Below are 23,118 nucleotides of genomic sequence, written 5' to 3' on the forward strand. Positions count from 1 at the left end.
GGAAATGTGCTCTCCCAGGGTGGCAGAGGTCAGCGTGGTGGAATTGCTGAGGCATTCCTGACACACCGGTGATGCACTCCCCCTCAATGGAAGTGTGTAGCCCAACACAGGGAAGAGTTGAGGACTTAAGAATCTTCATTTCATGGTGCCAAATACCTAAATTCTCCTCTCCCAGCCTCCCCAAAACTGCTGCATGTCACTACTCGTGCTTCCAAGCAACAACTGCTGCATAAGGATTTTCTTCCACAGTGTTCCTATAGATGATCTTTAAAGAAATAAAGTGAAACTCTCTATCAGCCACACCCCAAAACTCCAAAGGGGGAAAAGCAGTGCAGCCAATCACTGCCCAGCCTACTGCAGCTCACTCCCTGGATATCTCTAAGCTCATTCAACTAATTCTGTTCTGTGTCTTCCCTCCATTCCTCACTGAGGTGGTTACTAATACTTGCAATCTTAAGGGTTTGGGTCAAGTTTCCTCTTCATTTCAGGTTTTACATAACTTAGAACTACAGCTAAATAAGGCATGCCCAAAATAAATCTGTATCTTTTGATTTCTACAACCACACAAACATGAACAAGATTAAACAGCAGCATAGCTGGGACACCAGCCTACAGGTACATGCTCATTATTCAACTCTGTCCATTCCAGATTATTTTGAACCTTTAAAATGAATTCATGAACCTCTTTTGATTTTTAATTTATTAAGTTCACATTTTTACTTCATGTGTTCATCCATCTTTCCTGTCCTGCCCCTATCACTTTTTCTAAGGCCAACAGAAGTAATTTCCTCTCTCCAGCTAGGTTTGCTTCAGGTGTGAATTGTCTGCCAGAAATATTTTGCTTCATGAACTTCCTTCTTGCCTGCTGAGAATCTGGGTTAGAGTTGCATTGACTTTTTGCTTGTTCATGTTTTTTCCAGTGGCAAAGGCAGCACAGGACTCCAGCTGAACCATCAGTGAATTTTACTGCTTAGCCCCACAAGGAGTGACAGGTGACAGAGGAACAAGGAAAGAACCAGACATCCCTGAGCCAGAATTGATACCAAGTAAAGTAATATTGAATCTTAGTGTGAGTTTTTGAAAATTCTAAACAGATTTTACAGGATATTTGGGGCATACTTTGTATTTACCTAATGTAGCAAATTGAGCTGAGCATATTTCCTCTCTCCCCATGCTTTTGTTTTGGCAAAAGAGGGCATTTTTTTTTTCCTGTTTGGAAAAGCAAGGGGTGGTACCAGTGAGCTCCCCAACAGGCAAACTCTCCTCCATCCCAATGCCCTCTGAGTGGGCCAGAATAGTCTGGAGTAGTGAGAACACTACAGAAACCATGCAGAAGGAACAGGCAGAAATTCCTCATCTGCCCTGGAGCATAATTTCCTAAAAAACAGCAGGCTTCTGCCACCTGTCTCCTGTGTCACCCCTTCACTTTGGGGACCCTTTTTTATCTCCCTGCAGTTCCATGACAGCAGACATCCACAAGCAACTCAACTCCCCAGCTCAGAGACGTGGTGACAGCTCCAGAGCAGGACCAGGGAGCTTCCCACACCTGCCCCACAGCCATGGCCAGTGTCTCCTAAACCTGTGCAAGCCAAATCACCACCCTCAACTGCACAATGGGCAAACATTAACAACCTGTTTGCCATTACAAGTGTCCCTGGTATTCCCTGGGGCTACTAATCCAAGAACTGAATAATGCCCGCACTGCATTTAAACCACACAAATGGCATTTAGAGCTAAATTCCACAACAAACTCAACACTACCTGGGAAATGTATTTTAAACTTGTTGCTTTTATCGCTTCACTTGGTAAAGAAAAGAAACCAAAATTTGAAAAGAAACCAAAATGGGTCAAGCATATTATCCAAGGAAATTAGCATAAGAGTTGTATAGGGATGGTTTGCACTTACAACGATTTACATGGATTTCTGGCCTGGTTTCAGTACAAGTTGATTCAGGGATTTCACCCAAATAGCCTGCTGTCTCTTCACTTAGAGCAAACAAAAGATACTAATTAACATTAATCAGAACATTAAATAGCAACATCTGTCACACAAAGAGACTCACAGAGGGCCCAGGATTCCATCTCTCCATGTTTTTCATTGTCTTTCCAAAGAGGAGTTAATAGTCCTTACCTATGTCCCTAAGGAAGACTAATAAAGGTAAAAATAATGGAAAATGGAGAACTCTAAGCTGGATCAATACTGATGTTGAGTGTCAAGTTTGCTGCAGTGCTGAGGCAGCCATGCTGCACAGGGAGAATGCAGTGACTTGTTCACCTAGATGACCTGAAATGCCCTGCCTCAGGTCAGATTTTAGTATCTTCACTGACCATCACTTTGCACCTGACCTTCAGTCTGTGACAAGAAAAAAAAGGGGAAAGAAGGAAAGGCTGGAGAGCCAGATGCCATCAGAAATTCTTGTAGTTAAGTAACAGGAAGAAAAAGGCAAGACCCCATCACATCCTCTGTTCATCAATCTCACAGGAGCTGGCCATGCACAAATTCACCTTGGCTGTGCTGGTACCTCACTGACACCCTGACAGGAGCCCTAAGGGAAAGCTGAGACATTTCTATACGGAAACAGCACGATGGTAATGGCATATTCCCAAAACAAAAAATAAATCTGCCCTATGATTGCTTGAAAGATGAGGTAAGGAGTAATTAAGAGTGATGTGGGTGAGCAGGAAATGGCACATGGTGTCAGCCAGGCTGGGCTAAACCAGGCAGACCAGTCCAGGCACCTTCCCTGAGCTTTAGCAGTCAGTGGGACTGTGAGACAGTCTACACTGAGGCATGCCTGATGACTCTGAAATGAGATAATTTCATGCATTTTGCATTAGAAGTACAAACTACTGCCACCTTCCAGGAGAGTGCCATGTCTCTCAATGCTGGAGTTAAAAAATCAAGGCATTAACTTGGAGGTCACAGGACTGAGTGCAGTCTAAAAACATCCAGCAAACAGCACTTGCTGGTAAATGTAGATACCAAAGGTAACAAACAGCCAGCTGATACAGAGAAAACATTTGACCTGAGACCCATTTGCTAGGAAAGGCAGAAAGCAGCTCTAAGTCCCTGTACTCCCCTGCACTTCCCTGGCAGTTTGAACAGGTCAGCTCCAGGGGAGAAAGGAAGATCAGGACCATGCAAGCAGATCAGCTGTATGAGACTACCAGTGGTATCCACTAATCTAAACCCCACATAATCCTCTGCCCCTAAATCCCTATTCATCACCATCATCCAGTACAGTAAAAGGGAAATTCTGTTCTCACAAGATGATTTGGGAGACAAACTATTCCAGTACTTAACTGTGCTGATCTAGTCTCCCACTGGGAAAATCGGCATCTACATTTAATGCTTCAGTATAACACAACATTTACATGTGATTTAAAGATTACCCTGTCTTGATTTGACTGTTAATGAGCTTATTTTAGGAGCTCAAATGGTATGTATGGAGGGGCAGAGAAGGCAAATGCTGCCACCAGTTATCAAAGAGCTCTGGGTGATAATCAGGTGTTTCTCCAGAAACCAGAGATTTCCATATATTTTTCTACCCTCCCCATCTGGCTTATTCCAAGTTTGTTTTTGTCTTTTATTTAAAATCTTGACTCTACGTCTTGTATTACTTACTACTATGATACTCAACTCAACCAAAAGAAATGAGACACTCCCTAAAAAAATACCAAGATAAGGGATTGCTCCAGCTCAGCACAGATATCCACAGGGCAGGAGGACATTTTCTCCTCATATCCACGTGCTCAGGCTGGGCACAAAGTGCTGCTTAAGCCGAGGTCAAGTGCAAGGGCTGAGCTCCCTTAGAAGCTCCCTCACTCCCAGTGCTCCTGTGACTCCTCTCAGGGTCCAGCTAGAGGCCTATATTTAGATACAAAATTGAGCCGTAATTTCTAATCTGTACTTAATTTTTTAATGTCTTGCATGTAGAGGAACTGTTTGTACAAAATTTGTTTTGCAAGAAATGCAAGGAAAGTGCTGGTAATGAGTAAGAGCTAGTTTCTGCTTGATCTAAAGGAAGAAAACCCCATCAAACAAAGAAAAACAAAGGATACAATAAAATTTAGAATGATATGCAAAAAATGTTATTAAAAAGAGGCTTCTATCACTATCAAATTCCTTAATGCATTTCCAAAGTACATATTTTATATGATCAGCATGATTAGTTTCACTATTTGGAAAGTGAATGAAACAAAATGAACCAGCTCACAAGAAAGCAATAACTAAGATGAAAAAGAAAAGCTATGCTGCTGTCTACAGTGAATTTCATATGTCATGTAAGCCCAGGTACCTACATAATGGTTTCCAAGGTTATAGATGTCCTTCTCTCATTGGTGACAGAATGAATCTGTTCCCAATTACTCTGTCACAGAATCACAGAACAGTTTGGAAAAGACATTTAAAGATCATCTTGTCCAACCCTGTTGCAATGAGCAGGGACATCTTTAAAAATAATTCCTCTATGAAAGCAGTGAAGAATTTGATCACCTTTCTCAGACATAGAATCACAGATGAAAAAGGTATTAGGGTTGTTTCTTGAAATGCCACAGAGTATCTTTGGTCTGTAGATATTTCCCACTGCAGAACCTTCCCAGACAAATTCACATGGACTTAGTAACACTCCTGGCACGGAAGAGTTGCCTGGGGACTGGCAATAGATTTATCAGGACATTAACTGGACAGCCCAGCTTTAAGGAGAGTGAAACAAGTGAGTCCCTCTGGTGACACTTTGATAGAGCACATGCTTGACACTGCTGGCTCTGACATGAGGGTGAAGGTATCTCATAGGGAAAACTCAAACCCAAAGGGTAATTTCCTTCATGCTAGTTAGAATTGTGAAACTGAGAAAGACCAGAAACAGGTCTGAGTAATTTTTCTTATCTCTCCTAATTAAATGCAACAGCAGCAAGAGAAAAAGCCCACTCTGAGCTGGAGATGGAACACCCTAACTTGGTCTCTTAAGTGCCTTTGGCCATCCCTTATCAGCAGTGCATGGCAAAACATCCAGGATATTTTGTTGGGCAATACTATGATTTTTTTCTCACTTTAATTTTTTTAATTTTATTTTTCCAGTAAGAATGCACAACTGGTGCTCTGTTTATCAGTACTGTTTTCATTCCTGTGCTCTTCTTGAATCTTTCAGAGTTACAGGACCTCAGGTTATAGAAGCTGGCTGGGCCCACTACCACCAAAGAGAGAACAAGAGTCTGCAGCACAGATTAGTGCTCAGCCACTGGGCAGCTGTGTCTCTGCAATGCCCCTGGCAGCTCAGGGTTACTTTGCCCTTTTTCAGCACTGCAGACCACTCCACATTTTACCAGAGCTCTCAAAATTCAAGAGTGACAGCTGAGCACACCAGGTGGGAAGAGCCAGAATGAGAAATGCAGAGATCCTCACCCATCCCAGCCACTTCTCTGCTTCTAAGGTGTTAAACATCATCTCCTGTTCCCTAATTTTCTGACATCTCCTTGTAGGGAAGATCCTATTCTTCCTATCTTCAACAAAGGAAATGAAGATGCGTTGACTCATCTTTTCAAACGTACCTCAAAAACCCTCTCAGGGCAGCAGAAGTTATTCCTGGCCATTCAGGCTGGTACCAAGTCTCCTGAGCTTTGTTCACAGCTCAGCTGAGAGAACACCTGAGGTAACACATGAGGTAACACCCCCACCTGCCAGAGCACCTGAGCTCTGGGTGAACAATGGCACCAAACTCACACCTGACACAAACAGCATAGCTTGGCTTGTGAAATCTCAGCCAAATTAAAAATCTACATGGAGCTGCTGGTCAGCAAAGGCTTTATAATCAGCACCCCTCTGGGTGTAAAGAAGTCGACACCCCAGTGACAGATGTCTCATAAATGACAAGACCAAGAGCCTATTCTGAAAAAAAGAGAATATGTCATGAGCATGCCAAGCCACTCAGATATAATTCAGCTTTCCAAATGGGTAATTGAATGATTAATGTAAATAAGAAGGAAATTCAATGTGGACTTAAAACATCACCTTCCTCATCTCACTTCAATGTAAAAAAAATTGCATCTGGCCTTGTGCACAGCCCCTGTTTTGCAGGGCTGTATGTACAAAGCCAAGTATTCATGTCCTCCTTGCTGTTCTTCTCCAGAGAGTCAGCTAATAGCTGGATCATCAAAGCAGAAAAACTACTTTTTAAGCAAAAAGAATTGCACAATGAAAACTACACCAGTTAGACAAAGAAGCTGTCAGTTAGTGCAGCCAAAGGCTGTAAGGAGAGGCCCAAAAGGCAACATGTGTTGAACACGTATAGTCCAGAGTCTGAGCTTCATGAATGTTGGCTGTGCTTCATGAAACAAAAAGGAAATAGGGGGAAAAACCAGTTTGGTCCCTGTTTGCTCCAAATAAATCTCTACAGGATTCACTCCTTTCTTTCTCAAGCTACAGTATTGTGCAGGAGGTACAAAATACTAGAGCTTCTGAGGGGCTCTGAATTGTCTCTGAAGTTTTTACTGAAGAGTGTGGCAGTGCTTTCACCAAAGAAAGATGTGAAAAATGTGTATTTTATGATTGGCTTTTCACAAATATTCAAATGAATATTATATGTGTTATGTTAGTTATGCTGTATTAATTTTCTTAAGTAGTGTTAAATATAGTTTTAGGTTATCACATAATGTTAAAATAGAAACTATGCTATGTAGGATACTTTTTTAAAGAGAGGACTCACACTGAGATAGCAGCCACAGGACACCTGAATCTTTCAGAGAAAAAGAATTTATTGCTCCATTATCAGAAGAAATTAACTTCTTCCTGCCTTGCTTGGACAGGATGATGCCGTTAGGATTCAGAGGAAGAAGCTGACACTGACCAGACAGAATCCTGTGTTTGAATGCAATTTATGCATCATGTACGAGGTGTATGAATATGCAACAGGCTGTTGCTTTTAAGGGTTAATCCTATGTTAACGGGTGTCCTTTTTCAGGCTTATTTTGCCCCAAAAAAGGTACCCGGATCATCTGTAACTCTTTGTTTCTATTGTCTCATATTGTCCTGATCCAAATTGTCCAAAATTACTATTAATCTAGTTATAACGATACTTTTATAACCATTTTATTAGTATTAAACTTTCAAAATTTTAAGACCAAATGATTGGCGTTTTTCACAAAAGACAAACAGGACAAACAGAGCCAGGCTATGGTGCAGTATTCCTGCCTGATGCTTTCCTGGTTGTGAGAAGCAGCTCACATCAGTGCTACTAATTCCCTGTTTGCCAAGGAGGTTCTCTGGGCAATGCAGGATGGAACAGAGCACAATAACCACTTCCAGCTTCTCTGGTGTGGGGAGCACATCTGGAACAAATGGCGCAGCAACATTTTCATTACACCTCTGCTATCCACCTGTAGCCACTACAAATGCTCTGCCAGTTTCTATGTGCATGCACACTCCATCAGCAGCCTGCTCCTGCCCTGGATACAATTTCTGACAAAGCTGTGCCCTGGCTGGGATCCCAGCCCCTCCCTACAAAAATGCAGCTGGTCCTGCAGAACTGCCTGTACAGCAGGGCTCTTCCCTGGCTAGGGAAGGATAACCATCTCCTCACTCTTGCAGAGCTGGTTAGGCTATAAGAAGCCTGGAATGTGGACACTGCTGAAATTAAAGCAGCCAGAAATAAAGTAAGCAGGAAAATTGGCTTAAAGCCATCTTTGTTCTGACCCTTTTTATTTCCATCAAGGACTGCTGTGACCAAACACTGGGTAGGCAACCCATGGCCAGCTAAGCCTTTAAAACACACTTCCATCACACTCCTGGATGCCACTCCAGCTCAACAAATATCCTGAGAAGTTTGCTCAGTTGATGAACAGGAAAAACAGGGCAGAGGATGGTGCTGGACAAGCAGCTATGCAAGTCAAGGCACCCTGGTGCAACCTGGAGCCTCGTGGCTCTGCTTCTGCAGTAGGGAAGAGATCTGTTTAGCTATGTAAATAAGATGCATAAATAAATAAATAAGAATTGCAGTGGGCTGAGAAAAAACACCCAGACCCTGGCCTTTTCAGTATCTTAGCAACAGGCTGGCTGCTGCAGGGTAAGAGAGCATGAAATCAGCATCTTTTCAGCTAAAGACAAATTGAATGGAAATGTGGGGAGGTGGCCTTTTCCTGGCAGCAGTGAGGAAGGAAGAAGTAACTGGTGAATCTGATCCTGTAGGCATCCTTTAGGAGGGGTTCCTGAATGCAGGGACTGTTAATGAATGTGGCTGAGAGGCTTTGTCCTGCCAGCAAACTGATACATCCCAGAGCATGCCTGGGAAACCAATAATTCAATCTTGATTCAAATGATGTCTGTTACAGTCACCTCCTGGGTTAATTACTTATTAACCATCTTAAATAGCTCAAACCCAGTTCTATTGGACTCCCCTGGCTATGTTAGTGCCAGCTGACCATAGAGCATGTTTTCAGTGGCAGTTACCTAAAACATTCCCCCAGCATTGCATGCTCAGGTTTTATCACCATGCTATCTGCATTCACTAAAGGAATGTGCACCTTGTGAATCTTTAAGTAACTGAATCTCAGCAGTACAAACCCATTTATTCTGGCCATGTATTTCCTCCCCAGCCTTCTGGAACAGCCTCGTGTGGACACAGAGGAGGATCATTATATACACAGCAGCTACTAGAGAGAAGTGAGCTATGAGAGCAGCAAGAACAACATGTGGACATTTCATGGAGAACTTAAATGAGAGTTCTGAATAAAATAATTCTCTGGGACACCTTATCTGACCTAATCTGGGGCTGGAGTGTACCAGCTGATTGTTTTCCACTGCTAAATGCAGCTGGATTCTGGCAGCAAGGCACAAGCAGGGACCTGTGTGGCTCATGATCACATAGGGTGGTGTGGGATGGTGGCTGATTCAGCAGAGGGGCTGAGCAGTGTCATGGACATATTTTATGAAAAATCCTTCCATTAGGATCTTTTCTCCTGAGAAGCTGAGAAGTTTCAGCTTCCCCATGTTTTGCTGCTTTGGAATGTGATTTGGAGAACTGTTTACCCAGCATATAAAATTGTTTTTACTTGATGACCAATGACAGCCACCTGTGTCAAGGCTGTGAGCAGTCACAAGATTTTATTTCCAGTCCTTTCTATTCCTTGCTAGCCTTCTGATGAAATCCTCTTCTCTATTCTTGTAGTATATAATTTTCTTTTAATATAATAAAATAATAAATCAGCCTTCTGAAACATGGAGTCAAGATTCTCATCTCTTCCCTTGTCCTGGGACCCCTGTGAACACCACCCCATGAGCAGCTTGTCCAGGAATCCAACAGGAGGAGAAAAGGGAAAACACAGTGGCCTTACTCCCTGTTTTATACACACACTGCACAGTGATAACTCATCTCACTCCCTATTTACAGAGAACTTGTACTTGTGGGCACTTCAGCTACAGTGAAAACCATCTGTAGGCTACCAGTAAACCAAATTTACTTGGAGCAGGGAAACTTCTCACCTGCATTTTATCCTCCTCAGTGTCCCATCTCAGCATTTAATCTTTCCTGTGATGGGGTGGAGGGTTGAGAAGCCATGCCCAGTTCCATAGGCAGGAAATTACATAGAATAGAGCAGGATGGCTGCTTTCACTCTTTACAACTTTAAAAACAAATTCTGTGTTCTTCGGAGCTGCACACAGAGATGCATTTGGCAATGTTTTGTTTCCCTCTTTGTCTGGGGTTGAAAGGAAGGCGACTGTGGCTCAGTGAATGAATACTTAGATGAGATCCCCTCCATTTCCTTAATGAGCCTATTAAATGACTCATCAAAGGTGTAACGACCAGCCTCAGAAGGGAGAGACACACCGAGATAACTAACTGCACTGAGATATTCCTAGTGCACACAAAACAGCCCATATGCTACAAGAGTTAATTGGAATAACATGATTCCAGTGCTAGAGAAGTGCACAGATGGAAAATACCTTGTCACTTTTCCTTTTTGCTGGCTGGAGTTGTCTGTGTCTGAGCTCACAGCAGCTCACAGATCCAGCTTTTCCTCCTCTGATCGAGGGATGATAAAATCCTGCTGTGACACATCCATCTCTGGGGTATTTGCAGAGTCAAGCACCTGGTGGAACTGTTTGTGCTCCCTGAGCATGAGCAAAATCTGTGATCGAAGGAGGAGAGTCTTGGTTTAGGTCACCAGAACCAAAGACCATATCACAATTCAAATGGAATTTTATTCTCTGCTTTCCTAAATGAGTCCCTGAAGGTGTGCATGCCAGGATTTAGTCTCTCCAAGGAGATTAAAAGGTACTGGTATATTAACACAAATACAGCAGGCATACAGCAACCAGCTCGCATCACTCTCTAGCACACTGGATTTTATTTACAAGGTTAACTATGATTCACTGTTGCACATCTTCCAGAATCTTGTGTTCTGATTGTGTATTAAGAGTGGAGCAAGGGAAGCAGGAAGAGCAAATAGCATCAATAATGCTTAGGAGACTGCAAGAGATGTACTAAAACACATGCCTATTTCTCCTGAAATGTCACTTTATGTCAACTGCCATGGTTTCCAGACTGTCAGAATTGAATTATATTGTAATTACATCCTATTTGTACAAGGTCACAAGAATAAAAGCTTAGTGCTTCCCTCCATTACAGGTGCTGTATGTTCTTACACTCCTGGAGTGTTCCCTGGTCTCCCAACAAGCCCCTGTGTGAGCTCCCAGCCCAGTGCTGGATCTATAAATGTGCTGCTCCTTCCCATTAGAGACTCAGCTACCAGAGGAGATGCTGCTTGATGGATGAGAGCAGTGAAACATGAGATGGGCTCTGGCCCAGCCCACAGCCAGCCCTGCTCCCAATTCCCCTCAGCAATTACCGCTGCCCCTGGGATGAGCATTTGCACTCCAGGCTGGGAGTTCCTCTGCTGGCAGAGCAGGGCTGGAGGCTTTCCAGGCTCACCTTCTTCCCCTTTACATCCCCAGCCCTGACCAGAAGGGTTTTTTATCGAGTCTTGAAGCACTTGGATTTGTTGTGTTGGCTGGAGAAGATGGCTCTGGTGCATATTGGGAAAAAGGAAAAAACACATGGCTAAACCAGATCCCCCTCAGCTGGAAAGTTGCTGCCTTTGCAAACCCCTCATTAGAATCCTGGAAAACACAAACGGTGCCAAGGAAAATGCTCCTTTCCCACCACATGTCCTTCCTCCTATAAAAGGAACATGCCCTGCTTCAGAGTGTACTTAGAAAAGGGAAAACGAAGCAAAATCTCTTGAAGCAAGCTCATTGCAACACAAACCTACATTTCACTTTGCATTACAAGAAAAACAAGGGCCAAAGTTGCCTCAGAGCTTCCTGCTGCTACCTAAAGCAATGGGATTTGTGTCCCTACAAGCTTATCTGAGTATGATGGTCTGGAATGAAGAAAACTGCTGGGATCTGTATTCTGTGGCACTAAAATACAGCTCCTTTCAGTGAGAGAAATCTCTTTCACCACTGCCTCATGAGGAAAGACATCACACTTACTGTTTAACATTTGAAAGTAAGGCAGTGGTGACAAGGTGATTGAATTTTTTCCTTATTTCTGACAGGTCTGGTAGATTGCACAATCATCAAAAGGAACAGCCTGACAATAAAGTTCTGTGTGTCATCGACAATGGGAGAAGAAATGAGCCTGAGGTAAGGAAAGCAGGTGCTCAGATGTTAAAGCCTTATTCAATTGCTAAAGCATTATTCAATCCAGCTGCTTGCAACAGGTACCCTGGGGCAAGTGGAACATGGCACCCTCACCAGTTAGGAAGCATCTCGCCATCATATTTTCTGAAAAATCCTCTTTGCCCAAGATCCCTCTCCTGGGAAGTTGTGAGGCCTCAGAGAAAAATGAAAAAATAATTATCTCATTTGCTTCTCCTGTGTTTTGCTGCTTTGGAATGTGGTTTGGAGATTGTTTACCAACAGGTGGGTGGTTGATTTGTTTCATGTGAATTGTTTTGACTTAATGACCAACCACAGCCAGCTGTGTAGGGACTCTGGAAGAGAGTCACCAGTTTTTCATTATTATCTTTTTGCCTTCTGTAAGTATCTTTTCTCTATTCTTTAGTATAGTTTTTAGTATATCTTAATTATTATATGATATGATATAACGTAACATAATATTATATTATAATATGATATCATAATATTATAATATCACATCATATAATATTAACATAGAACAGAACAGAATACACAATGTAATACAATATCATATCTTACAATATAATACAATATCATATCATATTATTTAATAATAAATTAGCCTTCTAAGAACATGGAGTCAGATTCATCAATTCCTCCTCTGACAGGGGACCCAGAAAATACCACAGAAGCAAAGCCCTGATCCCTTTTCCAGCTCTTCCCACTGCTCCTGACTGGCTGAAACAGAACCAACATTCCCTGCTGTGCAAAGAGGGAGCATCCTGGGTGGCACAGTCAGGTGGCTCACTCAGACTGCCATCAAATTGTTGCTCACAAGGATGCACTCTAAGGGCATTGATTTGTGCTCTGAGCTCTGGGTTAATCAAAGGATTTCTGAGATGAAAAAGGAGCTGTTTCAATCCTGTGCCATGGGCAGGGACACCTTCCACTATCCCAGCTTGCTCCAAGCCCCATCCAACCTGGCCTTGGACACTTCCAGGGGCAGCCACAGCTGCTCCGGGCACCCTGTGCCAGGGCCTGCCCACCCTCACAGGGAAGAATTCCTTCCCAGTATGCCATCTAAATCTACTCTCAGTTTGAAGCCACTGCCTCTGTCACTCCATGCCCTTGTAAACAGTTCCTCTCTGGATTTCTGCATCTATACTAATTATTATGCTGATTAATAACTTGGAGATGAGATTTTCAGTTTTTTCATGGCTTTTGATTAATTGGCAGAATCAAATTTTGGTTCAAAATTATTGTCCAGGAAATTGCATTAATTAATTAAGCAAAGGAAGTTCAAAGAATAACAGACAGCTAGGGCAACACAATGAGGAGGTCTGATCTTCATCTGCTGCTTGACATGAGGTACCAGCCAGATGTAATCCACTTATGCCCAAACATAAACAAATGTAACAATATAAACCATGTAACACCATGTTTACCATATATTCAATCTCCACAAGAGAAACAAGGCTACAATATGCTAAAAATGAAAGCAATTAACTGTTGGAAACCAGAGAATCCTGCAGCAAGCAATCAGGGGATCCTAAAAATGTGAATATTGCCCTTATAAAGCACCCAGCTACAGTGCTGCTCCAGCAGCTACACACTGCTCAGAGAACAGCCAAGTAACTACTTGCTGAATTTAATTTCCAACAGTGTCAACAATGCCAAAAACAATGCCTGGGGCATGTAATGGCAAGTTATTAATAAGACTTTCAGCTCTAAAAGCTGCTGTCCCTGCAGAGTTGTGTTTATGAAATGCAGTCACTATCTCCTATACTTAGTTTGGTTTGTCCCCTTATTTTCAAAGCAGAGAAATAACTCCAAGTGCAGGTGCCTGAGAAATCAAACACCAGCAAAAATACAAGAAGACAGTGCCCCCAGTGCATCTTCTGTTTATTTGCAAAAGCCCTGGGGGAAATAAGGGAAAATTGTTAGGCTTTCCCTTTTCTTTTCCTTCTCCTCCCAATTATTTTTACAAGTTTAGCTCTAGGTCTCAGCATAGCACAGTGCTTCAGAATTTGTCACCTCCTTTAATTTGTCAAAAACCAAAATGAACCCAATATCCCATCCCAACTGTTGTCTGTGCTACACTGAGAGTGAATCTCTGCTTTCCCCCTGAGTCACTGTGGGCATTGGCCATTAGCTCTAGATTATTGGAGCTTTCTGCAACAGAGAAGCACAGAATGGGATCACAGAGTGGGGATCACAGAGTGGTTTGGGCTGGGAGAGATCTTAAATCTCCTCTTGTTCCACCCCTCTGCCCTGGCAGGGACACCTTCCACAGGTGGCTCCAAGCCCTGCCCAGCCTGGCCTTGGACACTTCAAGGGATGGCACAGCCACACCAAAACCCACCCATGGCTGTTTTCAAAAACTCAATTTTTTTATTCTGTTACATCTGCAGGAATTAAATAACCACAACTTGTCTGAGAAGTACACATACCATAATGGCTGATCAAAAAAGACAAAAGGCAGCTTGAATTTTTTCCCCTAAACACCATCACTTCCCAATGCATGTATTCTAAGACTTCTAGACTTAAGAAATAAAAAAAAAAATTCTCTGTGGGTGCCCTGAACTCCCAGCAGACAACAGAGCTTCTTCCTCTGCTGTTCAGAGGAGAGAATTCAGAGTTTCTCAGGTCACAGGAGTTAAGTTCTAAAAAAAGAAGATATATTTTTCAGGGTCACAGACAACACCATAACTTTGACTGGCAAGGGTTATGCCTTGGCCCCAGTGTCATTGCATATTAAAAAATACATTTCCTCAGAATTACTATGCTAAATACTGCCAAGCTGCTACCTGCTCCTTCAGACCTAAATGCCTGAAAGATATCCAAGAGAAGCACAGAGAAATTCCCACCTCCAGGGAGATTTTGCCATCTTAAGTCTCAACAGTTTTGTTGATGTTTAAGTCAGCATCAAAGAACACTTCTCTGCCAGCATAAACATGGGGTGCACAGCTTGTTTCCAGGCATTTCTGCATCTGCACTTTTACCTACACCTCTTTCCCCACAAAATGTGAAATCCTGTGTGTTGTTCCTTTTCATTATAGTTGTAAGGGCTGATGCTGGGAGACATTTCTTCCTCTACAGCCTCTTTTGCATCACAGAAGTGTCTTTAAAAAGGAGATCGTCTTACTGGGAGAATGAGACCTGCAAACCTGCCAGGCACCATCACCACAGGCTTTCTCCACAGTCAAACTCAAGGTATTCTTTGGGAAAATCACTCACTGGGTTTGCTTCCTCCAAAGGAAGAGAGTTGAAACCTTCTTCTCTAAAAAACTAATATGAGCATTGTACTGTCAGTAGGAACTGCAGACACTGCTAATCCTCAACATACTCCACTGCAAGGAGAGAACTTTGTATGAGCTATTTTAATGTGTCACCTCACAGGGGGTGAGTCAATGCTCCAGCCAACCTGCAGCTGGGACTGGAGTTCAGCTGGGGAAAAAGGTTCACTTCCTCTTACTTCTAGAGCTGAGTTATTTCAGACACATTCTGGCAAAGATGCCAGAACACAGAGCTGTCAAACAGTGTGACTCCTGCCACCTCCATCTCCTGCTCTCTGTACTATTTCCAGACCCAAGGATGGAAAGCCGCTGGTTTTCATCCAGGGAAGGAGCCAGATTCAAGAAGCTCAGGCCAGGAGGCTCTGCTGAGGATGCTCTGCTGCTCCCTTTGGAGCAGAAACTGTTATCACACTGAAAGCCCTGACTCCTGATGGCACCAAGGGGAACAAAATGATTTAGGTGCTGTGCTGAACCACGGAGCAGCTTTCAGGTGCCCTCCTTACCTTGCTGAATGAAACCACTGAGAATTTGGGCAAAGTGATACAACTGCTGGGGATAGAGACAATAAATGTTTGTATCAGCTTTTCCACCTCAAACTTTTACAGTTCTTTGAAAACTTTTACCTGCAACACTGCTCTGGTTGATGCCACTGCTCAAGTGCAAATGTCAACTAGTGACTAATACAAAGACACCAAAATACTTGTATTGAGTCAGGCTGCAGAACTACTTTAAATTGTTAAAATGTGATTATACTTAACTAATAATTATAATAACATTATATTCCTTTCCTATTGATAAAGAATTAATGACATACCTGATGTCCCCTATAATACCAACTCAGTGCAAATGAAAAAAAGACAAATCAACCAAACAAAATATAATAACTGAACAGTTTTACTAATGCTTAAACACCATGAAAATATCGCCTCACTGCTGGGAACAATGCCTGCTCACTGGAATATTAAATAAGTATTATAAGCTAAAATAAATAAACATTTCAAGCCTAAACTGCTGTTTTAAATTAACAACATTCCTTTCTATGGTGTTAACACTTATTACCAAGATTACAATCACATTTAATATCGAACTCCACTGCAGGCACTTTCATGTGATTTCCAGACGCTGGCTCATTGCAGTGCCCTACACCACAAAGCTGAGCAGAAAGAAGGAAGCTGGAGCTGCAAACAGGACAGGAATTAAAAACCATGACCCTTGTCACCAGGACAAGTGGATCTGCACTTCAGAGATAACAGCACAGACATAATAAGGCCAATTGATCATTGGCTTTTAGTAAGAAATTGCATACAAGCAGGGTTTTCTATAGATCTAAACCAAATCCTTTTCAATTTGGTTTGGCCTTTTTTGAAGAAGTTGATAAATGTGCAATTTTTAACCTGTCCTTTATACTGGAAGGTTGAATAGATACAACACTGGTAGAACCAATGCTTGTGCAGCTTCAGGGCCTTTCTGCAGTGACCTCCTTTGCTTTTCTATTGCATTTGTGTTGTCTTACTGTGATAGCAAGACCTCCAAGTATCTTGATAAGTACACATACACAGAGATAAGCACAGAGAGAGGAAATGCTCTAGAGAGAAGTGAGAGAGCAAACCAGCTATTTTTAATCCTACCCACTGAAACTCACATAAATCAACAGGTGAGTTAAACCATGCTTGTAAAAAAATCTTATCCAGATAGAAGATAACAGAGGTGGGAAGCCAGTCAGTCATCCCCGCCAGTAAGGTGTGATCTTCAAATCACCACTCTCAACTGAAAACATTTAAATGGCAACATTATAAAGTAAAGCTGCTTTAAATGTCATCAAGGAACAATTCTGGAATGAGAAGAAGCTTAGCACAGTTCCTGCCACTGCAGCCTGTTCTCCTTGACTCTGCTATTATCCACAGCCCTGGTGCCAGCTCCAGCTGTGGGTGACAGCCTTGGCAGTACAGTGAGAGATGACAAAAATGTGTGTGGTTGCTTTGCACTGGGAAAGGCACCATTTTTATTCAGGGCCAATTGCTGGTCTTACTGAAGGTGCTGAGAGCAGCAACCTCATAATGCTGCTGGGAGGCCCAATATTGTCCAGAAGGGAGATTTACATGGTTGGGAGAAACTTCTCCTAGAAAAAGTGTTTGAGATCTTTCCTGCTGCTGAGGATGGTGAAAGATGAGACCACAACTGCAGGGCCTGAGCCATGTAACAGGAGGTGTCTCTAGAGATGCTACAGAACAACCTTCCCTGTGTATCTCATCCCACATGTTCACCTCACCTTCCCTGGGCACAGGAGCACATCCCACAGGTAATTCTGAGATGTCCCCACCTATCCATCTGGTACACTCAACCTCATGGCATTTCCAGAGCTGCAATGGAACACATTCTGAATTTCCAGAGCTACCACATGCTGAATGTCAGCTCTGCTCATTTCCAAATGCCACGGGACAGTCATGGAGAACTGGCACAACTTCCTGAATTCACCGGAAAATGACAATCCAGGGAATGTTCATATGAAGTAGATCTCCCAGTGAGACTTCCTCCTGTTCCACACCTCTCCTGCCTGAAGCCAGGTGGAAGAACAGAGGAATGGGACTTCTCTATTAAAATCCAAGCTCATTACAACTTCTTTAGGACACACACACATCTGTGCAAGAGAAACTGCAAGAAGATGCAAAAGGCAACTGAGGCAGATGTTGTAAGAAGAATTTGTCAGATGTTTTCATAAAATAGCATCATTTGGATTAACTTTCATGATATTTAGAAGAGTGTCTTACTTCATTCATTCATTTATCAAATTGGGCTTCCAGAGACACAGAAAAACTTATGAAAAATCTTGTTGAGACAGGAAAATGAGGAAAGTAAGAAAACCCTCCCCAAAGCATAAGCATAAAAATCCTTCTATGATTACAAATCCAGGCTATATTATTTTTAGGCCCTATAATTTCATAGTATGAATTAGTTCAAAATGCTCTTCAACAATGGAATATGACCCAACAAGCTCTGGAGGAAAACACTACTGTTAATTCTAATTCCACTGATGTTCCCAGGGATTTACTAGTAAATGACTGAAATCCAGACCTAGTGAATAACCACAAAAAATAATTCTTAATTGAAAAAGATATTCTCTAGCACATTCTACACAGAAATTTCATTTAATAGCAGCTTTTTCCTTTGTATTTGCAGATCTACTCTTGAGAGAAAGACAGATACCAATCCTTTTTTTCCCCAAAAAGCAGTATGATAGAACTATTTCCAATACAGCACTTTCAAAATCCAAGGGTTACATCCTGAACTCACTGAAAAGTTGTGAAATTAAGGAGAAAAAGCATCAAGTAGTTTTAAATTTACCTTCTGCAGGACTAGAAAGAAGTAGCTCAGCTAAAGCTCAAGAAAAAAGTAAGCAAGGAAAGGTAGATTTTTATTACATGTTAAACTCTTGTTTTGTTTTGCAGTAATGTGGGAACAAAATTAAAAGAAACACGGGAAAAGATGCAGCTTATTACGAACCCTGGCTACAACACAGTTCTGTTTTTAAGTTTTTATGCTGAGAAATCCAAAGAAAATCCTCCATTCACTTACTGTGCAATACTTGCTCTAAAACCCTCTATTGTTTAGTCTACAAGTACTAATACAGCCCACAAGCAGTGGAAAGACACACAGTGCCTCTTTCATACAACACAAAAAAGCAGTTTAAGGGTCTGGTTTGGCTTTTTTTTTAACAGAACAAATTTTGCTCCATTCAACAAGACAGACTATGCTCTTCACACAACCTCTGTGTTGCCTGGGACTCCACCACTGGTGATGAGCAAGACAAAAATCTCCTGTTTGAGCATGCCAGCTCCTGCAATTACTAGCACCTGGTGGTAAATAAATTCAATTATTCTAATGTCTAATTATAGAATCATGGACTAGTTCAGGTTGGAAGTGATCTCTGGAGGATGTCTTGTCTAAACCACCCTTTAAAGGAGAGTGACCTACAGCAGCTCGCTCAGGGCAATCTGTGTTTTGGGTGTCTTCACAGATAGAGACTCCAGAACCACAAGGGCAATGTGAAAATTGTGTATTTTATGATTGGCTTTTCGCAAATATTCAAATGAATATTATATGTGTTGTGTTAGAAAGTGATGCTGTATTAATTTTCTTAAGTAGTGTGTTAAATATAGTTTTAGGTTATAAAAAATGTTAAAATAGAAACTATGCCATGTAGGGTACTTTTTTTAAAGAAAGGACTCACAGCGAGATAGCAGCCACAGGACACCTGAATCATTCAGAGAAAGAGAATTTATTGCTCCATTATCAGAAGAAACAAACTTTTTCCCACCTAGAAGGTGCTGTTAGGATTCAGAGGAAGAAGTTGACACTGACCAGACAGAATCTTGTGTTTGAATGGAATTTATGCATCATGTATGAGGTGTATGAATATGCAACAGGCTGTTGCTTTTAAGGGTTAATCCTCTGTTAATGTTGGTCCTTTTTCGGGCTTATTTTGCCCCAAAAAAGATACCCGGACTGTCCCTAACTCTTTGTTTTTATTGTCTCATATTGTCCAAATCCAAATTGCCCAAATTATTATTACTCTAATTATATTACTATTTTTATAACCATTTTATTACTATTAAACTTCTAAAATTTTAAAAACAAGTGATTGGCGTTTTTCACAGGCAACATGTTCCTGTCCTTCCTAGACAGTACAAAAAACATGTCCAAAAGCCAATTTACTGTCAGCAGTTAAGAGGATCCTGGGACACACTGAGGACTCCAAAGCCACTGCTCCTCATCATCACCCCACACCAGAGACCATGGCCAGAGAGATGCTCCAGTGACCATGGGGATGAGTGGCACCTGTGGCAAGGGCGCAAGTCTGGGGACACAAACTCATTGAATTTAAGTTTCACCCTCCCTCCAACATGATCTTGTGCTGAGTTCCTCACATTGAGTTCCTGAAGCCTCTTACAGGATGAGTTGTATACCCAGGAAGTCAGCAGAGCCCAACTCTAATCACACCAGAGCAGCAGTTACTGACACAGCAGGAGGTGACTTCAACCTCCCTCTTTTTCCCACCCCTGACAGTCCAAAATCTTGGCTCTGAATTCTCCCTCCTTTTCAGTAATTCCTACTAATCCCCACACACTTCTCTAACACACAGGGGGTGACTTGACTCCACATTTGCTACACTCACCTGAGCTTTTCTCTTAACCAGAATCCAGTGTGTGAAATCCTGTGTATGCAGTGAAATAAATCTGTCAAACCCTACCCCTCCCTGTCAACTAACAGTTCAGAATGTCACACTTTTCCCACAGCTGGCCCCAGGTGCTGAACCCTGAGCACTGAGCATCAGGTGCATTTCAAATGCCTCAGGTGCATTTAAAAATACTCTCCCAATAAAGCACATCACATACACACACATTCAACACTAAATGAAAAACTAATAACAAATAACATCATGTGGTATACAATATAATGCACAAGAAAAGGAGAAAGGCATGAGAAAATTGACAAATAGTTCTTCCAATAGGTACCATGAAGACTTCTACTTGAACCTCTCATGAGAAAATAAACACTGAGTAAGTAGCATAAAGATACTGTACTTGCTAAGTACAGTAATTCTCCTGTACTTGCTAAGTCCTTAAATTACTCATCTTCAACAACCAAGCAGAGGAAATACTAAACATCAAACTGCAGCCTTGTACTCACAAATAGTCTCTTTCAGCAGCAGAGTTGATATTCAAGTACAATTTTACTAAAACATTTGTACAGATCTTCTTTTCCTTGGCTGGAATAAGCATTCAGATGGCAAGGCCTATTTTTTCACAAGATCAGTGTTTTAACCAGAAGGGAAAAAGCCCTTGCTTAATAAATGATGAAATAAAGCAGCACAAAGGAAATTAACAAATATATTGAGAGAGATAAAAAGAGGCAGAGTGTTGCAGGAACATTCTTCCTAGTGGGAAGTTCTCTGTGCATCACTGGGCCACATCAAACATGCACTTCCCATCAGAGCTCACATTCCAAGAAATTACTAAAACACTTTTTCTCCATGATCAAACATTAAGCCCCCCCATAGCAATACATATTTCAATCAAAAAAAAAAAAAAATCCAGGACCTTCCAAATGACCACTTTATGAACCTCTGCAGCCATTTTAAACAGGTTTCCACCCTCAACAGCTTACAGTTATGCTTCTCTAATTTTGTTCAAGTCCACTACTTGTAGTCAGTAAGTTCAGAGTAGCCTGACTTCTGACAGCAGAATCTTGGGTAAGGTAGAATATAAAAACATATTCTGTCTTGGTAAGCTTGATATACAAACAAAACTCATTTCTACCTCAATTCAAGTGTATTATACACAGCACTCAGCAGATTAACAGCTTCTGAGTAAAACAAATAATATCTGAGCTTTGTTTGCATGATTATCCTACAGTGATTAATTGGTTTACTGCAGTGACTGTTTATAAAACAAATAAGGAATTAGTGAGTTTTGATAATTGTTGATGATGCACCATTTTTCTGTTTTAATTATTAGTTTGTACCCAAGTAGACAAAGAGAGAAAAGGTCACAGATTCACTTTCTTTAAAGACAGAAGGTGTGTGAGTAATTATACAAACATATATAACAGCAATAAAGCAGTGATTTAATTTCTTTACTTTGCACATGCTACTGCCATTCTTAACGTTGCATTTTACTCCTTCTGTAGAGTAGGAACTCCTGGCTGAATGAGAAGCAATGAAGTACATCCTTACCTTGATATTGCAAGCTTGTTCCATGAGTCTCCGGGCGTTCTCCTCAGCTCTGTACCTCTTGGGCAACTGAACCCTGAAGAATTTTAAAGCTCCTTCAAAATCAGCCTGGAGAAGGTCCTCTTTGGAGGTCTGCAATCAAACACAGGGAACTACAGTAAACCCTGGGAACACGCAGTCACGCTCTTCTACTTGATTTGTCATTTACTGGATGCATTCCAGACCACCAATATTCACATTAGCTCTAAGTCATCCTCCTTGAAATCAGCTCTTTTAACTCTGCTTCATAAAACAGAGGCAAAAGCCCATCCAAGGAATCCTAGGCAGGGCAGCATGGAGGACTGCAACATGGGAATGGATTTTATTCCTCTATACCTGCCAGGTAAGAAAGGGATTCTGGCTCAGCCTGTCAAGATGTCAGCGAAGAGAAAAAAACAAAACAAAACCAACAAGCAAACAACCAAAACCTATGAGAAATTCCTATATTTCCTGGAAAGCTTGTGCATTAGTCCATTACTGATTCTCATGGTACTGCCTTAAAAAGACAAAGTACATATATTTAATGTATGTATAGTCACAGACATGAAAAGCAGAAGCACATGATTCATATAAAGCATCAGCAAGTCAATGTGCTGAAGTCTGTGACACAATTTCTCAAAGAACACCGTGCCAGAAAACATTCTACACGTTTATTTCTACATCTGCCATACTCCTGGACCTCTCAGTGGTATGAAGTCTAAAAGCTCAAAAGATGTTACACATTCACCATGAATCCACTTCAGTCCCTGACAGAGCCATGTGATTCACAGGGACAGATGTATCCATCCTCCAGGTTACCGAGACCTGCACCAAGAGTTCAGAAGGTACAAATCCCAAGCCTTGGGATAGTTCCTTTAAATGATTCACAGAAACTGAAGATCTTGACAAGACATTCAGGACATCATCTCAAAAATGCGAATTTCAAGGGTTTTAGCCCAGAAAAAGTAAACAAAATTCTGTCAACATAGGTACTCATATGGTGGAGATCTACACCATGTAATGTGTGTAACTGCAAATACCTCAGCAGCAACACAGGCACTTTTGGTTAAGGTTAATTTTGGTTAATTGCTGAATTAATTGCTCATGTACCACCACCACCACTATTTCCATGTATGCCAACATTTCCATGTGAGCATCCTCTGCTTTTCATGAGGAACAAACACCCAGTGTCATTTTTTGCCTCATTACACACAGTGGGTACATTACACACACATCTGTTCAAAGTTTGATTCTTAACTGTGTTGTTATCCACTTGAATCCAGAGAATCCCACAGTGGCTTGGGCTGAAAGGGACCTTAAAGGCCACCTCATTCCAACCCCCTGCCATTACAGGGACACCTTCCACCATTCCAAGCTGCTCCAAGCCCCATCCAACCTGGCCTTGGACATTTCCACAGGTGGGGCAGTCACAGATT

General features: G+C 41.8%; 1 protein-coding gene across 7 annotated transcripts in view; it reads right to left on the reverse strand.

The window, feature by feature from the left end:
- Positions 1-23,118, reverse strand: part of RABGAP1L (RAB GTPase activating protein 1 like) — a 229,957-nt gene that overhangs the window by 35,751 nt on the left and 171,088 nt on the right. For all 7 annotated transcript variants that reach the window (XM_058808736.1, XM_058808733.1, XM_058808734.1 and 4 more), the window contains one exon: positions 21,668-21,796. In XM_058808736.1, the coding sequence (XP_058664719.1) occupies positions 21,668-21,796 (129 nt within the window). The remainder of the gene's footprint in view (positions 1-21,667; positions 21,797-23,118) is intronic.

Source organism: Ammospiza caudacuta, chromosome 7 (assembly GCF_027887145.1).
Source record: "Ammospiza caudacuta isolate bAmmCau1 chromosome 7, bAmmCau1.pri, whole genome shotgun sequence".
NCBI lineage: Eukaryota > Metazoa > Chordata > Aves > Passeriformes > Passerellidae > Ammospiza > Ammospiza caudacuta.